At 44.1% G+C, this 22,923-nt stretch overlaps 1 protein-coding gene and 1 long non-coding RNA gene across 2 annotated transcripts in view; one reads left to right on the plus strand and one right to left on the minus strand.

Annotated features, from left to right (window-relative positions):
* LOC127007224 (uncharacterized) overlaps nt 1-22,923 on the minus strand; it is a 38,954-nt gene that overhangs the window by 2,171 nt on the left and 13,860 nt on the right. Inside the window, exon 2 of the mRNA XM_050877933.1 lies at nt 2,750-3,001. Coding sequence (XP_050733890.1) covers nt 2,750-3,001 — 252 coding nt within the window. The remainder of the gene's footprint in view (nt 1-2,749; nt 3,002-22,923) is intronic.
* On the plus strand, nt 600-16,199 carry LOC127007249 (uncharacterized). Its single transcript, XR_007760127.1, has 3 exons — nt 600-924; nt 2,818-3,079; nt 15,747-16,199. It is a non-coding gene; the product is annotated as an uncharacterized LOC127007249 (long non-coding RNA).

Raw genomic sequence — 22,923 nt, forward strand, 5'->3', positions numbered from 1 at the left:
GAACCCATTACTAGGTACCTCGGGACACGGGCCAGTGTGACATCCGAGTTCCTCGCATTTCCCCAGGTAGGCTACCTATTTACTGACCCAGCCCGAAAGTGATCACATGGGTGAGCCCGGTGAGGTGCATGCCGACAACCCCGATTCGATCCCAGTCCCGCGGATTTGTAGCTATAATAGGCACACTAACCATTGCACCACGGGGGTACGCAGGAGTGTATTTCACCACGCCCTGATCACGAGCTGGACTCGCAATCACCAGCCAATACCCTCCGGACAAGAGCAATACCTTTATAGTCGATCACTGGGTAGCCCTATTGCCAGGACCTCTACACACCACACACACCATTCCCCTTGCTCAAGGGGGGACAGTAACCACTCCTTGTCAGCGGAAAAATCCCGGCCTGAGCAGGGCTTAAACCTCAGCCTGTCAAGCCGCGAAGCCTGGCAGCGTAGAGCTTTTAACCACCGAGCTACGGAACGGTGTGTATGTGACTGTATAATATATATATATATATATATATATATATATATATATATATATATATATATATATATATATATATATATATATCATGGTCACAAGTTTGTGATGAAAGCAGATCTAAAGGACTGTCGGTTTGCGTCGGGCTTCGTAGTGCTCGGAGTGGCAGTTCCCGCGGCGGCTCGGGTAAACAAGCTGACGCCGTTGACCGAAGAGTGAGATTTTGTGTATAAACTCCTGAGAATCGACCGTTGCTGACTTTAACAAATATATTGTGACTGAAAAGGTATCAGCAGCGTCTGCTGTTTGTCTTAAATGTGGTGAAATGTAATAAAACAAGGAACACCGAATCGGATGAAAGGTGCCGCGGCCATGGGCACCTCCACGTCCCATGGCGGGGTGGTCCTCCAGCCAGGCAGCGGCATCATTTATGGACGCGTGTAAGTTACATGTGACTGTTCGTAGAGGAGCGTCATAAGTCAACATTCTTCAAATGATATTTCATTTTTTTCCTAGGAGTGAACTAGTCGTAGATGATAGGTGATCGGTGCTCCTTCACCACGTCCAAAACAACAACAATGGTAAGGTTTCAATTTTAAGTGATTCAACTTTTATACATATTGCATGGCTATTTTAACACTTGTTTTGATCTCTACACTCGTTCTGATGGGTTTACTGGAGGTTTAAAGGTTAGTAGAATAAATATATATATATATATATATATATATATATATATATATATATATATATATATATATATATATATATATATATATATATATATATATATATATATATATATATATATATATATATATATATATATATATATATATATATATATATATATATATATATATATATATATATATATATATATATATATATATATATATATATATATATATATATATATATATATATATATATATATATATATATATATATATATATATATATATATATATATATATATATATATATATATATATATATATATATATATATATATATATATATATATATATATATATATATATATATATATATATATATATATATATATATATATATAGAGAGAGAGAGAGAGAGAGAGAGAGAGAGAGAGAGAGATTGATTCTCTAAAGAGTTTCATACAAGGTGTACTCGTAGAACATACTACACGCCACAGTTACAATTTTACGTGTATAAGCTCAACATTAATCTATCATGCGGTATGTCATGAATACAGATTTCGTAAATGAAACTGAGGAAAACTTATCGATACATAAAACAAATGGAAAAGCACGAAGGGATCAATCTTTCAAAACGAATGTAAGTGAAATGCTTTCTTCTGACCTTGGCGTGCGTGGGAGGGAATAGTGACAGATTGGTTATTGTTGTTTAACTGTTCTATTGTTATAATTTCCAAGTAGGCAAGTACACAAACGTGACTGGGTACCGGGTGTCAGTCTGGGGTTGTGTCCCGCCTCATGAGTCTTGTCTTGGGTGTGTGTGGGTGTGAGGTTTCAGCCTTATCCAGATACGTCACTTGTGAAAGTGTGAGCAACCTCATTCGAGGAGGGTACTGGCTGTCGATCACCAGACTATGGTGAGTGGCTCAGTGAAGGCTGAGGACAGCTCCTCTCAAGCCGAAAGAAGTTTTCTGCTGATAAGGGCGTGTGTGGTGTGTGAAGGTCCCAGCAGTACTCATAACACGACTAACGAGCTCCGAATGCTCCCACCGGGAGGGTACGTGCTATCAATCACGAGTCCAGCACGCGATCAGGCCGTGGTGGTGAATTACACACACACATTCCAATACGTATCATAAGCTACTTAGTAAGGAATAAGTTGCTGCGCCATGACTGCATGCCCCAATCAAATGATCTATGGTGAATGAAAATGCTGGACAACTGAAACGATAAAAAAAAATAACTAAAAGTAGCTAAAATAAAGATGTATCACCCGACCCCAGTCTGAACATCACCGTACAATCCGTTTTTAGGATTTGTTAAAGGATACCAAAAAATAAAATTAAAGATTAACTCGGATGAAATTTATCAGACTAGAAACTGGTATGTAATCCGGTAATTTTGTATGCAAAGTTTAAGCTTGATCCTAATTTAAGTTTGTGATGCATTGTTCACAAGCTGGGTTGAGTAATATATATTTTTCTTTTACTCCATGTCATTGTATGCATCAGAGTTTTTTATCACTTGAAATCTTCATTGCATTATATTTTACAAAGAACTTAATCTAAATACACTTAAAAAAGAAACTGACAATGGGGAAGATGGTTTTCTGTTGACCCAGCCAGCGGTACAATCTTTCCTTCCGGTTGTGACCCTCAGACAGGCCGTGGACTTGGTCGGTGCCCTTTGAGTGCAGCCCGCACGCCTCCCTGGCACACACGGCAACGCAGGCGAGGCTCACTATGCAGTCCAGCACGCCGAGCAGCACCAGCGCCCCAGACACCAGCACGGCGGGCCGCTGCACCAACACTTCGCCAAGCACCTCGACCTCCTCCTGCGTCTCCTGAAATGTAATTAAAGAACGTTATGTGCTGCTCCCTCCGACAACACACAGAAGCAACTTAGTGCAGGATTTAATGAGGTAAAGTCAGTTTTTGCACGTATAATTATTTCCTTGATAAACAGACAATATTTTTTCTTCAAACGTAAAACATTCCTCTTGCCTCTTGCAATATTTTGAGAAATACAAAATCAGAGCTACTCAATACAAATTGCATTAGTAGTTCTTATTATCATTAGTTTTTATTAGGAAGGACAAGGTCAAACACATAATGAAGCAGGAAATGTTGAAACTCATTAATGACGAGCGAGAAGATTGTTACTAGTCGGGGAGTTTCTTCATCACTCTTACAGCAAAATGATTTCACTTCTGCTGTAGCTTTCACTGCGGCGCGTCGGAAAGTTTGGTGTATCTGGACAACAGATATGTGTATGTACTCCATAATGGGTGAAAATAACGGGAGTCGGCTGCTGTTGGCTGAGATGAAAGGTGCAATTTTCCCTGAGCTAGCATGCCGCGAGAGAAATCGACCCGCAGAAATCGCATGATATAATATTCGGTCACTCTCAGGTCCCTCGTAAAAATGATAATGTAAAATGATCTTTCATATTAAACACATCTATATTCTGGCGAGTATTTCTTCGTCGTATAATCAGCTGTGATACATCTACGTCGACGTGCTTTCTGCCATCCTATCAGCTTCTCAGCGCCGAAACACCGAGATCTATTCGTAGGTAAACACAAATAACAAACCACTGACTTCACATGCTAACGGAAATGTTCAGCTTCGTCATCCAAACCGGGAAAAATCTCTTACATGTTTCTGATTTTTTTTTTTTCATCTTTGCGACTAACCAATAATTAAATGGTCATAATATGTGGGATGTAGTTGCTTGTCCTGTAGTGCACGGGAGGCACCCACTTCATTATCTGGTTATCTAGGTATGTTTTACACATGTATGGCATTCACAAGATGCAAAATCAAAGAAAATGAAGGACAGGAAAAGTTTTCAGTTGTGTAAACTTACGTAAGAGTTGCCTCAAACACATGAGCATTAGCGTTCTTATCGTGGAAAGTAACACACACACACACACACACACACACACACACACACACACACACACACACACACACACACACACACACACACACACACAGGAGCACTATGACTCACGCCCATGCAAACGTCATTCCAAAGGCCAGTGACCTACTACAGACACCAGGGCCGTGACGATCAAGACAGGAAAAAACGCCTCGGAATTCCAAACATTATTATGATCAATTAGAAACAATATGCCTTCTCCCCATTGGGCGTAATGCACACAACACACACACACACACACACACCACTCTTGTGGCGCAGTGGATACTTTGCTCATCCTGTTATCCAGGACACTGAGGCTTGCTTAGGCCGAAAAGGTTTTTTTCTGCTGTCAAGGAGCAACTATTCTCCCCCTTTAAGAAATAAGAGGTGGGAGGGGTGGTAGTTGAGGACTCAGCTGTACTCAAAACCTACCCATGGATCGGATGACACTCAACGGAAGGGTACTGGATGACGCCCGCGAGTCCAACGCGTGATCAGAGTTTGGGTGAATGACACACCTAAACGAACTCTTTATTGTCATTAATATTATGTTCTGTTGTTGAAGCTTTTGTTTCTGCTAGTGCCGCTGCTGCTATTGTTGGTGCATGACCGCCTTAAAACAGCACACTTGTCTTAAATTCTTACGGGGAGCGAGAGTGACTCGGGGTTTGTCGCAACAATGGGACTGAGTAATTACCTGCATGGTAGTGGTGGTGGTTATGGTGTGTGTGTGTGTGTGTGTGTGTGTGTGTGTGTGTGCATATATATATATATATATATATATATATATATATATATATATATATATATATATATATATATATATATAGACGTTTACATAAATACATAAATATATCTATACATATATATATATATATATATATATATATCTATATATATATATATATATAGAGAGAGAGAGAGAGAGAGAGAGAGAGAGAGAGAGAGAGAGAGAGAGAGAGAGAATACTTCTCAAAAATATGTTCAATCTTAGGCTTTAATACCCCCATTTCCCATCGCACTTCACCCACCCCTCCCGGACGCTTATTCCTGAACTTAAGCAGTGTTCAGCACCCGACCCGTTTTAGGTTAGGTTAGTTAAAGTTACGTTCCCGCAGCAGCCTCCACCCACCACCCCGCATGCCGCCACCCCGCCTCCTGCTGTCTCCCCCGGGTTTCTTATGGTTCATTGGTCCTGTCTGTTGACGTGCCGATGTATGGTATGAGACTTGGGAATGCGTTGTGATATGTAGCATCATCAATATATGTCTTATTTCACTGAGCCTAACGCTTTGTGACGATGAAAGGACTATGGTTGCTCTCTCTCTCTCTCTCAATCTCTCTCTCTTTCCTCTGCCTCGAGGTTTGTTATCAAAGTTATAATACATCTGCCCAGCCTCTTACAGTTGGAGTAAATACATAATAGGCAGGAGAGAGAGAGAGAGAGAGAGAGAGAGAGAGAGAGAGAGAGAGAGAGAGAGAGAGAGAGAGAGAGAGAGAGAGAGAGAGAGAGGTCAAATTTGTGAAGAAAAAGAATAACAAATTACAGTAAGTGCAGGGAAAGGAGGAAGATAACTGTGCATGTAATGGTGGGAGCACGTACGTTTGTGAACCTTCTTATATAAGTGTGTGTGTGTGTGTGTGTGTGTGTGTGTGTGTGTGTGTGTGTGACCTCATATGAATAAGTGTTAAGAGAGTCAGCAATTACATGGGCGCCAGCCAGGCATGTACTACCCACCACCTTCATTGGGTTAGGTCAGGGCAAGGAGCCTAGAATCCGCGGGTCAGGGCGTCTGGAGTGAAGGTAACTGGATTGTGAACTTAGGTATGTTCGTTTAGGACATTGGTTTCCAAAGTGTGGTGCGCACCCCTGGGGGGGAGGGGGGATGCATGAGCTGATCACTAGGGATGCGTAAGGCAAGAAATAATAATGTAATGGCGGATTATATGTCTCATTAAAATTTCAAACACCTCATTAACTGACATTGTTTTAAAACTAATGTATGTTGTACGCTTCAGCGGAGTTGTCTGTTTTTTGTTTGAAATTTACCCAGACTCTGAGCACATTCATCCACCCCGCAGACCTGTACATTTCGTTCAGTTTTGATAGCCATCGCTCAGAGCCTCATACTTTGCGAGCACAAAATTCGTAAAAAAATGGACAAAATTTCAGGAAATCGACGGGACCTTAGTACTGCTCGAATCTTGGCGGGGGGGACTCGGTAACAGCCTGGGAGGTGGTGCGTGACCTGAAAAGTTTGGGAGCCGCTGGTTTAGGTCATGCTGCTAGCTATATATACGTGTCAACGAATCGGAAATCTCCTTCACAAAATTGTAAAATATAGTAGTGCTTTTGTTTAGGTTTTATACCCGTGTTGTGTCGATGCTTCAGATTTCATTTAAACGCAAGGGTTTGATCAGCTATGTTAGGTTTAGTCATTTATGTTCGGCCAGGTCATACCGCTAAGTGTCGAGGCATCAGAAAACACACATATGAAAGGGTTAGCTCAAACATGGTACATATATTGCATGTGTTTAGGTCATGCCGCGTAGTGTTAACCCATCAGGAATCATTTACACATGTAGCTTAAATCAATTACTTAACCTTTGGAAATACCTTGCAATGTTGATGAAATTAACTTCACATACAGTAAAAGGTCAAAATTAGATTAATTACACTGGTGTCAACTCTAGGCAAGCAAGTAGACTATATCATTAAAATGTCCAGCTTAACAGCCTTACACTTCGTTGTTGTTTTTTTCTTTTCTTTTCACGCAAGGAAAGCTTTGGTCGATCGGGAGGCATCGGACTTCATTAATAGTAGAGGCCTAGAATGACTCACAAGTATGTCATCCTGTAATATCCAACCCTTGTAGCTTTACAGCAGTGGTTCTTAAAGTGGGCCTTACCGCCCACCTGGGGGCGGTGGAAAGATCTGGGGGGCGGTGAGGATAAAGGAGGCGGTAGTGGGGCGGCAGGGTGCCTTTAGGAGTAATTAATTTGTTTTTACAAAATCTGAATGACAAAATCCATGTCACGAACACTAAGGCTAAGCTAAAGGAATACGTATTCTTTATAAATAATAAAACTGAAATAAGAAATATAAACGATAGCATAGCTTTATTTTGTTGCGTGTCCGCAGCATACCAAATACCGAGAAAGAGGCGTGTGTTCGCATGTGTGTGGGTGGAGGGGGCGCTAGGAACTCACCTGGAAACCAAAGGGAAACCAGCCTGGAAAAGTTTGGGATCCACTGTTTTACACATTGCACGTTTCCTAAGTCACATAGAGAAAGCTTTAGTTTTCGAACATACTAAATTCCACTTAGTAATGGTTAAATTAATTCATCAGGTGTTCATTTCAAGGCAAGCAATCAACCACACAACCACTGTAATGACGAGCCCAAAAACTTCACACGTCCCATAATTTCTGATGGACTTATAGAGAAAGGTAGGGGGTTCCGGGGGAGGTATCGTCTTCGTGGTCGTGTGTAGTCCTTCTCCGGTGAAAGTTAGGCCACCGGATCCTGGATTGTTCATGTGTGATGCTTCCCCGTGATCAAGGCTCGGTGGATGGGATGATTGCGTGTGGAGAGAACTTTGTGTGCAGGGAAACTCACATCGTTATTTCTGCTCAATGAAAGATGGAGCGACTGCGGTCGGACTTTCATTAGCAACGGTTGATATTTAGAAATGTGGTCGAAGGGTGGGAGGCGGGCGCAGATCTCTCATCGAAGTGTTCCTTTCTAAATAATTATTGAAAAAAAACTTATTATTTTGCTCCTTATTGTCTTTATTTATATTTATTCAGTTATACATTTATCGATTCAGTAATCAATTCAGTTTACTTGATTACTTGAAAGGCAAACTTGACCACGAGTGCATTCCTCTCCAGTGCACCGTTGTTCGTACCGCGGCCCTGTCCCACTCCTCGATAGTCACTCCTCATGCTGCACCGTTCACTTCCTCCGGGTTAGCCGCGCGCCTTCCTCCCCCTTACCGTTTTCCCTGTGCCTTTCCGCCGCCTTCCCGTCCCAAGGTGAGGAGGTGACCCCGTCCTGACCCCACGTAGCGGACCAGCCACCTCCAGACACGCCTCCTGCCCTCAGTTACGTTATAATGTAGCGAGGCGACGTGAGTGCTGTGATGCTAATAAGTAATGACGCTCAGTTATCTCTAGTGAATGACTGACTTGGAGAAGGTGGATAGAGTAGACACTATGCACAGAGCAGTACCAGCCGCGCCTGCTGCCCTCAATTAGGTTCGAGTTCACCGCGGGAAATACAGGTGTTGGTAACGTTGTGTAGTCTATTGTGAACTGACATGGTGAAGGGTACTGGGTCACCCCATCACAACTAGAGCATTAAATACCGTATGACTAGAGAGAGGTATGTAGTACTGCACAGCCTTACTAAGATAACTGTCAAGAGGCTTTTACATGCGTGGTGAGGGTAACTTGAAGTGGATGATAAGTCCTAGTATGAAAAGTCTGAAGGATGGATAGTGTTGTGAGGGTGGGTATAGCGAAGAGCGGCGCCACCACCAGCCACACACACCTCTTCTGACCCTGTACGATGTCGCCTTTTACCTGCTTTTTACTATTGTTTTTCCTTCACATTTTAGCATTTTTTAGTACTCACTTTGTGTCCAGATTGCAGACTTCCTTTTTATCCTTTTTTTCTTCTTTGTTGTCTTTGTTTATGCTTCCTCTTTTGTCCTTCACATTTTAACGTATTTTGGTAACGAGTCTGTGTCAGGGTTACGGACTGTCATGGCATTCTATTTAACCTGTTGGCCGGAAAAAGAGTAAAAACCTAATTGCCACGCTGGACCAGGAAATTAAACCGAACAAAAACAAAGCCGAATATAAGAAGATTGAGTAAATGTCATCTCATTACTGCGTTGAAAATTCACTACGAGTCGTAAGAACAACAACAAAAAAAAAAACTAATAAAAAAGTAATGGACTGTAAAATATTGACGGATGAAGAATAAGTAAATGCAGTCTCATTAGTATAACGTTAAAACATTATTATAAATTTAAAAAAAACTGCTTAAGAGGAAAAATAATGAAATGCTGAAAATTGACAGATGAACAAAAGAGTATCAACCGTAATACGTTATAACTTTCGTCGTGAGCTTAAAAATACAATCGATAATGTAAAAAAAAAAATAGATAGCCTGCGTGCAAAGTACTGACGAATGACACATTATCGGATTGTCTATTTTGTTTAGACTTCAGGATACGAATCACGAGGAAAACAAGTCTCTGAGGAGGAGGAAGAAAAAAGAGGAGAGGAAAGAGCCTCAAGTGTTTCTCGCAGAGGTTATGAAGGGATCAAATGGGGAGAAACGAGGAGGAAGAGGAGGAGGAGGAGGATTAAGTTACGTCTCGTTCAGAGGTCATGAAAGGATTGAATGGGAAGAAGACGGAGGGAGGAGGAGGAAGAGAAGGAGGAGGGTTATGGCTCTCAGAGGTCATGAAGGGATTGAATGGGAAAAACGAGAAAGAGGAGAAGAGGGCAAGAAAGAGGAGGAGAGGAGGAGGGGGAGGATTATGTTAAGCTTCATTCACGCCAAGCCAAGAATGAATGAGAAGACAAGGAGTAGGATTAAGATCTGTTTTGTTCTGATATCTTGGGATAAAGTCAATGCATGGGAAGACGAGGAGAACGAAGACGAGGAGGAGAGCGATTCTGCGCTGTGACATCATGGGGTCGAATCAATGGCAAGGCGAGGATGAGGAAGATAACGGGACCTTCGCATATAGACGTCTCGAAGATATTGGCTGGGGAGAACTGAAATGGAGTAGGTTCAAATGGTTTCGTTCTGACATCTTGAATACGAGGAGGGCGAGGAGGAGGAAGAGGAGGAGGATAAGCACCGTTGCCCCCGTGGAAGGAATTTCATCACTTCGCTACATGACGTGACCTGTGACACATGACCTCTTGAGCTTACTACAGCGGGGAAAGGGAGGAGCAGAGTACGGGAGGGAGGGAGTGGAGGAGAGGAGAGGAGACGGGATGGGGAAGGGATGTTGGAGGTGGGTCATGATCTGTGAATACCTGTTCTGTGTGTATGTGTGTGTGTGTGTGTGTGTGTGTGTGTGTGTGTGTGTGTGTGTGTGAGAGAGAGAGAGAGAGAGAGAGAGAGAGAGAGAGAGAGAGAGAGAGAGAGAGAGAGAGATGGGGTGTAACTCAGGTATTCTGTTAATGAACCCACCGTAAAGAGGATAATTGTTCCTGTAATTAAAAACAAAAGTAATTATCTCGTGCTGTGGTGGTGGCGGGGGGAGAAAGAGAAAGAGAAAAGAAAAATAAATAGACACAAAAGACAAGAAAATGGAAGAAAAATAAATTCAAGAAAAAAGGAGGAGGAGGAGGAGGAGGAAAAATAAATAGAAATAGAAAATAGAAGATGGAAAAAAAAGAAATTTAGGAAAAAAAGGAGGAGGAGGAAGCGGAGGAGGAAAAATAAATAGAAATGAGAAAGAGAAAATGGAAAAGGAATTAGGAAAAAATAGGAGGAGGAGGCAGAGGAAAAATAAATTGAAAGAAAAAGAAGAGAATGGAAGAAAAAAATAAGTTTGGGAAATTAGGAGGAGGAAAAATAAATTAGAATAAAAGAAGAGAAAAATATATAAGAAATAAGAAATTTAGGAAAATTAGGAGAAGGAAGATAATGATGAGAGGAGGAGGAGAAGGAGAAGGAGGAGGAGGAGGAAGAGAGAAAAAACGTGGAGATGGAGGCGATGGGAAGCATGGAAAAAAAATGCAATCAGTTAGGACATTATGTTTTACCCCCCCCAAAAAATTATGATGATATATTAATAAGATAAAAACAACAACGAAAGAACTTCGCCCGTCCACCTCTGCCTTGCCAATTCTCCACTTTACTGCATGAAGGCTTGCTCACATTGCAGCATAAATGTGACCGTTCTCTCCACGTAAAAAAAAAAATTCTGGTTGGCAGAAACACTTGCAGGCAGTGCTCCACGGTGAACAGAAAATCTTAAAAGAATATATACCGATCGTGTTTGGCAAGTCATCGACTTTCACTGCAATGAAAATATATTATTTAAAACGGTGTAAATTCGCTTAATGCTAAATGAAAAAAAAGCCTTGTCTCTTAAAGTGAAATAAAACTCCGGTTGTAAAGAAAACCGTGCCACATTGCGCCTGGCCCAAGGTACAGGACGAATCAAGTACTGAACTGAACTTTAAAGTGCAGGGAGTGTTCGAAGTTTCCAGGCTTGGGACACGTGCTGGTTGTTCGCAAATAACAGGCTGTTCATACAAGAATGATCGCTTAGCCGCTTGAAATGACACCTAAGATACCACCACTGATGTATGGTTTATTGACTTCCATTGATTAGCATGGCTGTGATAGCGTAATGTCAGTGACGAATGTCAGGTGCATGTAGAAGGGTTACTCAGTACGTATGGCGGCGGCGGCGACAGCAGTGGTGGTGGTGGTGGTGGTGGTATGCTTATGCTGTAAGTGATAGCAATATTGGTTGTGATCGATATAGAGGACATGCTGGTGGCGGCTCAGTAGACTGGTGATGGTGGGGGGAAGGTATGTTTATGCTGTAAGTGATAACATTGGCGGAGATCGATATCGAGGGGATGCTGGTGGCGTTTCAGTAGGCTGGTGATAGGGGTGTGGGGATGGAGGTGTTGAATGCTTATGATGGAGACGATAATGTTGTTGATCATTGTAAAAGAGTTATTGGTGGTGATTCCGTTGCAACAGCGACGTATATTTGAGGACACCGGGTCGCGACACACGTCTGGGGCGCACGTGAAGGTGCATGGTGCAAGTAGAACTTGACACAGACCAGAATGACTTTGACCCTTCCCCCCAACGTAGCATTACCCTGTGACCCGCCGCCTCCCAGCGTGCCTGTCTAACATTAACCAGCGAGGGCAAAAGTGAAAGTAGAATAGTGTATATAGAGATAGAAAAAAAAATGTAGGTTTGTGATTTGCTTGAACCAGTGTCGCGCAGAGAACCTTATAGACTAAAGTGTCAATTCATACAGCCAGGAGCGGGCCAAGTTCCCGGGAGAAAGTGAGAGGGGTTGACGAGGCATTGACTTGAGAGAGTGGGGGGAGGCGGTGGGAGGGATGCTGGTTTACGCCCTACAGCCTCCCTTACTCTATTCTCCCCACACATATACGTGAAATCTTCTCTCACTTTGGGGTTACAACTGCCAAGAGAGGAAGAATGAAAAGGCTGGGAGGAGGATCGAGGGAAGCTGGTATGCACTACGGTTTCAAGAGGGGCATTTCTCCCCTTTTCCACCCCTTGCCCCCCACCCCATTCTGTAGGCTACGTGTGGCCCTCACTCACTCGGGGGTTACAACTGGCACGAGGGAGTGGAGGGAGAGGCGGGAAGAGGAGTAGAGAGGAGGGAAGGTGGTATACACTGCAACCTCCAGGGGGTCATCTCTCCCCTCTGCCGCTTGTCCAGCATCCTACGCGTGGACTACTCTCACTTGTGGGGGTTATAACTCTCATGGAAGAGAAAGAGAAAGTGTACTACGAGCTTTCTCTGCTCCTGGGTATGACTTTCCCCTTTCGCTGGCCAGTGTCTGACGCTACGTAGGCAAACTACCAACCAGCCTAACCCGGACCGCAACTTTCTCCTGTGATAAGATGGAGAGAAACATTACCGCTGCCGATGCTCACGTCGCCTTTCAACCACGGCAAGCCACGGGGGAAGAGCGGAGGGAGGGAAAGAGAGTCTATATTCATCATCCACGTCTCGAAGTACGCGTGATTGAGGTCGATATCTCTGCTGCATGCTATTCTTCTCACACTCAATAAAGTGATGGTGCAACTACACACACACACACACACACACACACACACACACACTGGTCCTTCGTGACAACTCTTTACGTGTCGCTTAAAATCCCAAACACTCCCCGTTCCCACACACCTCCCCTGAACAGCTGTTTCTTCCTCCCTCCTCACCATTAAAAGCTTAAATTCGTCCCGCGAGTTTTAGCAGTTTCACTTTACCTTTAGTGAAAGTACGCACATGATATAACGAACACCATGACCGGCTCGTGTGTGTGTTTGTGTGTGTGTGTGTGTGTGTGTGTGTGTGTGTGTGTGTGTGTGTGTGTGTATTTACCTATACGTAATTAGAGTTAGTATCGCGTTGTCCTCGTATTTTTTTTGTGAGATACGATAGACGATAGACAGACAGACAAGCAGAAACACACACGGGTGAAAGTAAATGGAGACAGACATACACGGTGAGAAACACAAAAAACACACACGCGGGGAGAAAGCAACGAGACAAACAGACAGACAGACAGAAACACCCAATCTTACACACGTGGAGAAACCAGAAATAACACAGACACACAGACAAATATACAAACAGACAGTCATACAAAGAAAGGGACAGACATACAGCCAGACGAAACCGAATCAAACAGCTAAGCCATGGAGGGAGGACCGGCGCTTTCTCCTTTCCCTCGTTTATTCAGACAGGATTGAAAAATAGAAAGGCAGGCAGACAGACAAACAGACAGACAGAACCAGGCAGCAAAGAGGAGACCACTATTTCCTCATTCCGTCATATATACACAGATACAGACAAACAGGCAGACATATAGTATAATCATATATCACAAATGGTAGCTACAGTATAAATAAAGCCAGGAGAACCAGACAGTCAACCAACCAGCACCTCCCTTCGTTCCGCCTCGTGTGCACAGAGACAAACACACACAGAAGGACGTACACACAGACAGGCAGACAGACCAAACAACCGCGTGTCAGAAATGTCTAGCACAGGGAGACGAGAGCCAACCAGTCTGTCAGGCACTCAAGGAGGGTGAGACTCTGCGTTAATAGGTTAGGTTAGGTTAGGTTAGTTAACTTCATTCCCTCGTACATACATAGACAGACAGACTGAACCAACGTGTTTTAGGAATAATATACAAAGACAAAAGCCAGTGAGGGAGTTGAGAGGAGGAGGACCGGTCTTTCTTCCGTCATCTATGCATAAAAAGAGACGGATATGCATACAAGTTGTTAGATGAACGGACAAAACCATCGGATATCATGGTCCGTATTCTCAGACCCTTTCGTCGGGGCTTCGTGGTGCAGTGGTTAGCACATTCTGCTCACAACCGAGAGAGCCCGGGTTCGATTCCCGGGCGGAATGGAAAAATTTGGGCGGCTTTTCCGATACCCTGCGCCCCTGTCCACCCAGCAATGAATGGGTACCAGGTATTAATCGGGGGTTGTGTCCCGTCTCCTGGAGTCTGTTCCCTTCTCCTATAATTCCTGCCCCTCCTGTCTCTCTCCGGTGTCAAACCATCAGTAGGCTTATAAAACTACCCATGGAAATACCCACAACCTCTACGAAAGCCTTGTCAAACTATCAGTAGGCTTATAAAACTACCCATGGAAATACCCACAACCTCTACGAAAGCCTTGTCAAACTATCAGTAGGCTTATAAATCTACCCATGGAAATACCCACAACCTCTACGAAAGCCTTGTCAAACTATCAGTAGGCTTATAAAACTACCCATGGAAATACCCACAACCTCTACGAAAGCCTTGTCAAACTATCAGTAGGCTTATAAAACTACCCATGGAAATACCCACAACCTCTGCGAAAGCCTTGTCAAACTATCAGTAGGCTTATAAAACTACCCATGGAAATACCCACAACCTCTACGAAAGCCTTGTCAGATGTGGGTGTGTGAAGCCCCGAAATCACAAAAAATAGTTCCAGACATGGCATACGGCAATGGCATACGATGAGTCAGGGGGTGAGTGGCCGCGCTTTCCTTGATGCGTCTTGTATACACAGAGACAGATATATAGACAGACGGATAGACAGCCAGAACCACATTATGTCAGGCAGGAATAGCATACAGTGAGTCAGTGGGGAAAGGAACCACGCTTTCTTTGATTCGTTTTATATACACAGACAGACAGACAGACGAATAGGCAGCCAGAGCCACTTTATGCCAGCCGGTCAGAGGGGGAAGGAAGAGGAAGACACCGCGCTTCCCTTCCTCTTATAAAGTGTAATTGTCGTAGGTTCAGTGGCCAGAGGATTCACAGCGACTAATGAGACAGGATGGAGAGGCCTAAAAAGAAAGACTAAAAAAAAAAAACATTTCCTGTGCCTTGTGGGAAGAGAAAGATACATGTTCCTCCGTGTCTTGCATAGTTAAGTTGGACTCTAGTGTTTTTGTCTTCTAAAGCTGGTCTTCCCTCTAATGTTACCTTCTAATTTATTCTTCCAGTTTCATTTTTTTACATAGCTGGCCGAGTAATAATTTGTGTTTTTGTTCCATTCATTTCTCCTCAGTTTCCTCTGTTCCTGTATTGCCCTGTTCTATCCGTGTCATTTTTTCCTGAATCCTGGCTCTTTTTGCTTTTTCCCTCACTATACTTTCTCCTGAAGTGGGATTATTTTTACTTTGCCTGTTCATTCCTTCTTTTCTATTATTTAAAGCTGGTTTCCTAGTCATATTTTGTGTATGTTCCTTTCGTATTATTTCTGCTAACGTTGATGTCCTCTTTTTTATTCTTTTTATTTATCCCCTCTTTTATTTATCTAAAACTGGCCTATTCTTTTATATTGTCGCTAGTCTGTAGCTCCCATATCTTTTCTCCCAAAGCTGGTGTCCTCTTCTATTTTATCTCATCATGCTCCGTTACTCCACTTTGTGCAAGTCCACCGTTATCCTGAGTTCTGGCCTTAGTATCTATCGGCTACCGAAGACGTATCATCATAGCTGTTTCCGCCGCTGCACGCCTCCCCCTCCTGTGACCTGGAACGCAACCGGACGAAGGAACACACGCTGTGGCCCCCGTGTGAGCTGGCTGCGGAGCGCGTCGCCGCCCCCTCAACTCTGAATGGGAGGGAGTACACGCGTAGCTTCCTAGCGGTTGTTCCTGACACTGCAACTAAACCCAGGCATTGCAAGGGAGCGTCCGTTGTGATCGTGTGTACGGAGAAGCTTGATTGTATCGTCCCCGTATACCGAGAAAGTGTTGTCATGTGGGACTGATCAGGGGACAATAATGACTGCAATATCGTTGGTATGTGTATAGATTTCCTTAATGGCGACAATACAGCGCTGGGCGGAATAGTAGTAGTAGTAGTAGTAGTAGTAGTAGTAGTAGTAGTAGTAGGAGGAGGAGGAGGAGGAGGAGGAGTAGTAGTAGTAGAAGTAATAATGTTAATTCTATCTTTAGCCGATAGAGTTCATCGGTTCTATCCGTGTTCATGATTTTTTTTCCCCAAGCTGTATGTGGCCTCAGTCAACGGTAACTGTAGAGCAGGTGATAAGGCTAAGGGAAGATTAGTAAGACTCCCCAGATGGCGCCTGTAAATCGTCCTGCAAGTCACAAGGGCGCCCTGGAGTGAGGTAATGCAGCGTCACGTATAATTTTTCCTTGACTGATTACAACTCGTCCTTTACGTAAGTCAACACAATACGCAATCAGTTACTTGTCAGGCACGCGTCAACGGAGATAATTGTTCTGACAACTTAATTACTACTCGAGTGTGCTGTGAGGATGAAAGCCAATATGATCGTTAGTGAATGATGAAATACGGTGAATACTTGCGCTCATTGATGTTTTAGCTATTTTTGAGCCCAGAATAAATAATCTAGCGCTGTGGTAAAAAAAAAAACTCCACCAGTACACCTGAGCCTTTGTTTGTTAGGTGTGTGTATGAAACTTGTTCGAAGCATTTGACGCAATGGTCGGGGCACACACACACACACACACACGACCATTACAGCTATTTCTCCCTTATAAAGAATCTCTCTCTCTCTCTCTCTCTCTCTCTCTCTCTCTCTCTCTCTCTCTCTCTCTCTCTCTCTCTCCACCATTTCTTCCTCCCTTTCCTTCCTCATCTCTCCCCTTCCGCCTCCTCCTCATTCACCCCTCTCCGTCTAGCATTATTCTCCATTTAATCCCTGTCACTTTCCACTTTCTACGGGCGTGTGAGCACCTCCAGGTAAAAGCGGTGGAGGAGGCGTGGATAAAGACGAAAGGGAGGGAGGAGGAGGCAGGGCTCGGGAGGAAGACTGGTGAGAATGGCGATGAGGAGGTGAGGGAGAATAGTTGATAATTGTATTTTGAGGAAGAGGAGGAGGAGGAGGAGGGTAGTTTATGGAGGAGGAGGAGGTATTCGAGGTGGAAGTGATAATGGAGGAGGAGGAGGGGAGGAGGAGGTGGAAGAAAAAGAGGAGGAGGAGGATAAGAGGAAGGAGGAGTATGTTTTTATCACTGTCATTAGAGTACTTTCGGGAACGCTGTCATTTTCTCTTTTGTTATTGTGTGTGTGTGTGTGTGTGTGTGTGTGTGTGTGTGTGTGTGTGTGTGTGTGTGTGTGTGTGTGTGTGTGTGTGTCACTCTCTCCACCTGTTTCCACCACAACACATTTGCCATCTGTCACCGCCGCCACCACCATCACAACAACAACAGTAACAACAACAGTACCTTTGTCATTTAACGAGCCAACGCCTCTCACGGCTGCTCCAAACCACCACCATCACCATTATCACCATCACCACCATCACCATCACCAATTCCATCTATGTAACCCTCTCTATTTTCCTCACTTCCTTCACCCACGCCTTTCACTATCACCACCATCAACACCAGAACAGTTAACTACAGTAATAACCACATGTAAAGTCATCTCCCATAAAGGACCTCACACCACCACCACCACCACCATCATCATCCCTCTACCATCATCATCAACAACCATTTCTATCCACGTATCATCACCACTACCTATAACCACCTCCCTTGTAAACAAAACCACCACCATCACCACCACCACCACCACCACTACCATTTTATCTTCATGGTCATCACCCACATCATCACCATTAAAACTCCCCATTATAATTACCACTACCTAACCATCTCCATTATCAACTCCATCGCCACTATGTTCTCTCTGATATCAGCACCACCACCACAAACACCTATTACCAGCGTCTCTATTATTACAACCCCTACCACCACTATCATCCCCCTCCCCCTCCCCACAAGTTTATAGCACCCCCTTACCCCCACCCCCTCCACTACACCGGTACTCATTCGCTCACGCACGCACGCACACACGTTCTTCATTTTTCCCACGAAGATTCTTACACCGCGGGAAAGATAGACAGACCGGACAGATACTCGGCGGCTATTGCTCGTTTTCCCCATTGAGTGAAGAGGCGACGGTGGTTCTGAAAGGGGACGACGGAGGGGGAGGAGGACTACTTCGCGGCGGCTTCTTCTGTTTACCGTTACGCCGCGGGGTCGGTATAGAGGTGACATACCTTGTGGTCATTATCTTTTTGTCGGTCGCCTCATTCCGAGTAATAGACTGATCCAGAACACACACACACACACACACACACACACACACACACACACACACACACACACACACACACACACACACACACACACACACACCTGAGTTAGAGCGTATAAAACTAATGGATGAATATCACATCAAAACCAGCACCACCACCACCAAGGACACATACCTATCAGAGTACCTATGTAGCTAATATAATACTTACCTCATGACATTTCACGAACTCTATTTTTTCCCCTTATATTTATCCGAGGAGCTCTGTAACCTCTAACCCCGCGGTCCTTATGCTGGCTGGCCTTGAACTCCCAATAGTACCCAATCAAGTCACCAGAAATAAACACAACCGCAAGGAATGAAGATACCCACAAAGATAATCACAGGGCGCTCTGTTTCCCGTGGTAGCATAAGTTAACTATGAAGCCCGGCGTGAGAATGACGATGGCAACAGTAATGGCCAGCAGTGTGTGTGTACCTGGCTATGAAGTCACTGATACTCTGCACTCCAGCACAATAAAGGGACAAAGCAGTCTTGCCTCGTCTGAAATATCTGTCGGCCCTGACGTGAAAAATTACCACCACGGCAGTAATTCATCGAAGTCTCGTGTAAAGCGGCGTTGATACCACTGTGCAAAAACCTCCGAGTATGTTAGGGTAGAAAAAGGAAAGGGAATGAGGAAGACCACCCGCCTAATATGCCTGGACAACGGAATGTGAGAGTCATTTGTCCACTTCGGAATTCATCTCTTCCCTCCTCCTCCTCCCCTGTTTCTTCTTCTTCTTCCCTCCGTCCTCATCGGCTCATCTCGGCGCCAAGGTTAGTCGTGCAATCAATCAACCATTCCCTTTCTCCTTATCCACCCCGTGTTTTCATCTCTTCGTCTCCTTCTCCTTCTTCTCCTCCTCCTATTTTTTTTTTAATCCGCAGCATCCTCTCCATTTGTTCCCTTCCTTCTCGCATCCTCCTTTTCATTCTTCTTCTCCTAATCCGCCCATCCATCCTTAATTTCCCCCTCCTCATCTTTTTGCCTTCTTACATTCGGTTCGTCCCTTTATTCTCTATATTTGAACATTATTTTCTCTTCACTTTACCGCCTCCTATTTCTATACTCCTCCTCCTCCTCCTCCTCCTCCTCCTCCTTTCCCGTCCCCCTCACGTCACCTGTAATGCCGTGACCCAATCATGCCTTAATTCCACACGCCTCGCTAACCTTGACACTGCCCTAAACACAACCTTGCCACATCATCACGACAATTTTCACCCATCAGACGGTTGCCACATCTGCACGCCCGCCCGCCCCGCCACACCCGCATAATGAGCCTTGCCACACTACCCACCATCCCACCACACACTCATACTTAATGCCACCTTCTTCCACTGCCATCTAGAGTGTGAGTGCCACTTATTGCCATACCCATTCAGTGCCATATGCCACACTGCACCTGTCACCATACCCACACCCTATAAATACCCCTTCCTTCCACTCACGCTTTCTGTACCTAAAGTCACACCACATCTATTGAGCAAGTGCCACATCTCTTTCCATTCCTCTGCAGTACCACCCGCCTGTTTTGCCACACCTATACCCATTATGTACTACTTTCTTCCACACACCCATTGACACCCTCTGCCACGTCCATTGAGTGCCAGTGCCATCTCTCGTGCCATGCCCATTCAGTGCCACTCGTCAAAACAGACCATTCACTCATTACTCACAGTTCCACATGTCATCATATCGTCACCTTCGTAAACAAACCGCCTAAGTCATTATTTTCTATTTTTCAGGATATCAGAAAAGAACTGTCATTATCTCATTTGGGTTAAGATTTAGGCAGGAATGATAATGCCAATTCTAAAACACTCAAACCCTGAATAACGAAGGCAACTGTACAAAAATGGGCGTCACATGTTGAAAAATTGATATATACTAAAACCTGGAAATCGCTGAAAAATGACTTAGGCAATTATTTTATGAGGGTGACGATATATAGTACCCCCTCTGTGTCACCTCCCGCCATCCCCAATTAAAGTCACCTGTCATAAGCTCTCAGTAAATGTCACCTGCGGCCACATTGTCTTCAGTGCCACATTCTCATTCCTGTCACGCATAACCCCCTTTTTTCTTCTCATCCCGTCACGCCTCCCACGAAGTCACCACATTCCACCTCACATGTCCAAGATTACTGAAAGTGTAAATGTATGTGTATTTTTCTCTCTATCTATTCCATCTACTTATGTCTTCTCTATTTCTCTGAATAACTTGCCATCGGTCTATCTATATGTATCCATTTGTCATTATATCTATGTATCTGTATATCTATGTTTTATTTCTACCGATCTGTCTACCTTTCTCTTATTTTTCTCTTATATTCATGAAGCGGATACTTTAGAGAAGAAAGTGAGAAGAGTTATACCGCTGCAAACCATCAGGATAGAAGATGTTTTTGTTCCTTATGTTTTTTGTGGGAGTAATATTTCTCAATGATCATGGGAGCACTACCACCTGATAGTTCGCTCAAGATGACGACTTAGTATCTAAAATGCGCTTTGCGAGTAGCCAGAGGAAATTCACAGCGGCAGCTTCTTTATAACAGTTACTCCAATAAACAATAAAGCTGTTTATATAGCCTTGAAATGAGCATGTGTAGGCGGGCTAAGACTCATGCATCAACCTAATTACGTGGTCCGTTATGTTGTATATGTGCCATGAGAGAGAGAGAGAGAGAGAGAGAGAGAGAGAGATAATGGCTCGTATTCTCAAATATTTCGGGGCTTTAAGTACACACATTGGTAAAGCTTTGGTGGAGGTTCCCGGTATTTCTATGGATAGTTTTAGGAGTCTAGTGATAAAATGACAAGGCTTCTGTACCATGAACATGAAAAACGCTCTCGAGATCCCGACATATCTCCTGTGAGGCCTTTGGAAATAACTGTTGTGAGAACCGAAAGCGTTTGAGAATGTGCTTATATAGTATTTCGGGCTCGCCGGAGTGGTTGGTAGGCCTGCGCTGCGTCGCCGGCCGCATGTGTGAACGAGGCGCCAGGAAGCTAGCGTGACGGGGGCGTCGGACGAGGCGGATATCATTGCGGGTGTTTGGATTCCATGTCTCGTGGGCTATGTAGACATGGCAAACCCAGCGTGACCAAGACGTCCACAACATCGAATCCGCGCGATGTTTATGATCCGCGTGATGTTTATAATCCGCGCGACGATTATCATCCGCGCGATGTGTTCCTAAAACCTCAAACATCACACAGAACAAGATAACCACCACACCAGACCAGGACAAGCGATCTGTGACACCACGAATACTGGACACGATGCACTATATCAACACCACATGTGCAATACAGGACACTGCCACCAACACAGACCCGAGATTGTTAAGAGCACTATATCAACACCACATGTGCACTACAGGATACTGCCACCAACATAAACCCGAGAATTGCTAAGAGGGAAAAAAATATTAACACCAAACTTGAAATACAAGACATCAAAAAAAAATATTAACACCAAACATGAAATACAAGACCTCAAAAAAATATTAACACCAAACATGAAATACAAGACCTCAAAAAAATATTAACACCAAACATGAAATACAAGACATGAAACCAGACTCAAACTAAACCAGCAGTTCTCGAAATCAGCATTATATCAACACCAAACAGGCGATATTAAAGAACACCAGTCCACCCAGCCAGGCCAAAGCGAAACCGTACTCCTTGATCAACACTTCGCCTTACAAACAAAATCACTTCGGCATCAAGGTTTCTTCGGCTAACCCAGATTCTCAAAGCTTTTTACTTCATCCTCCCCCGCGTTGGTTGCCCTCCCTCCACCTCAGCGGCAGACTTAATGGTGTTGATTTGGATCCAGCAGGAAGCCAGGTGGTGGTTACAACTCTTTCTTTCTGCGCTGCTCACGAGGAGGAAACGCGTGAATTTAGTTCCGCGTGCTGACTCTCTCTCGCTTCTTCTCTGCGTCTATAAAAGGTAAATTATGTGATTCTCTCTCTCTCTCTCTCTCTCTCTCTCTCTCTCTCTCTCTCTCTCTCTCTCTCTCTCTCTCTCTCAATTTATCTCGCTCAACCCATTTTTTTCTATAATTATCTACCCTCATCATCATCATCATCTTCTTCTTCTTCTTCTTCTTCTTCTTCACGGGGATGGACACAGACAGAGTACGAAAAAACTTGTCTCCTCGTATATTTTCCTCTCTTTCCTTACCTCGACCCGTACAGCCTTCCTGCGCGTTCAACGACTAACCATGAAGAATGCGAGCCATCCGTCTACCCTTCGATGCGCCTTGGCTAGCGAGTGGCTCGTACTAAGATCCAGGGTCCGTTGGAGGAAGATTATCAGCGTTGCATTTCTTCGTGCGTGCGGGTGTGTGGGTGGGTTGTTGGGTTGACGGGTGGGTGTATACTCTCTGCGTGGGTTTCAGCGGGTG

Source organism: Eriocheir sinensis, chromosome 3 (assembly GCF_024679095.1).
Source record: "Eriocheir sinensis breed Jianghai 21 chromosome 3, ASM2467909v1, whole genome shotgun sequence".
NCBI lineage: Eukaryota > Metazoa > Arthropoda > Malacostraca > Decapoda > Varunidae > Eriocheir > Eriocheir sinensis.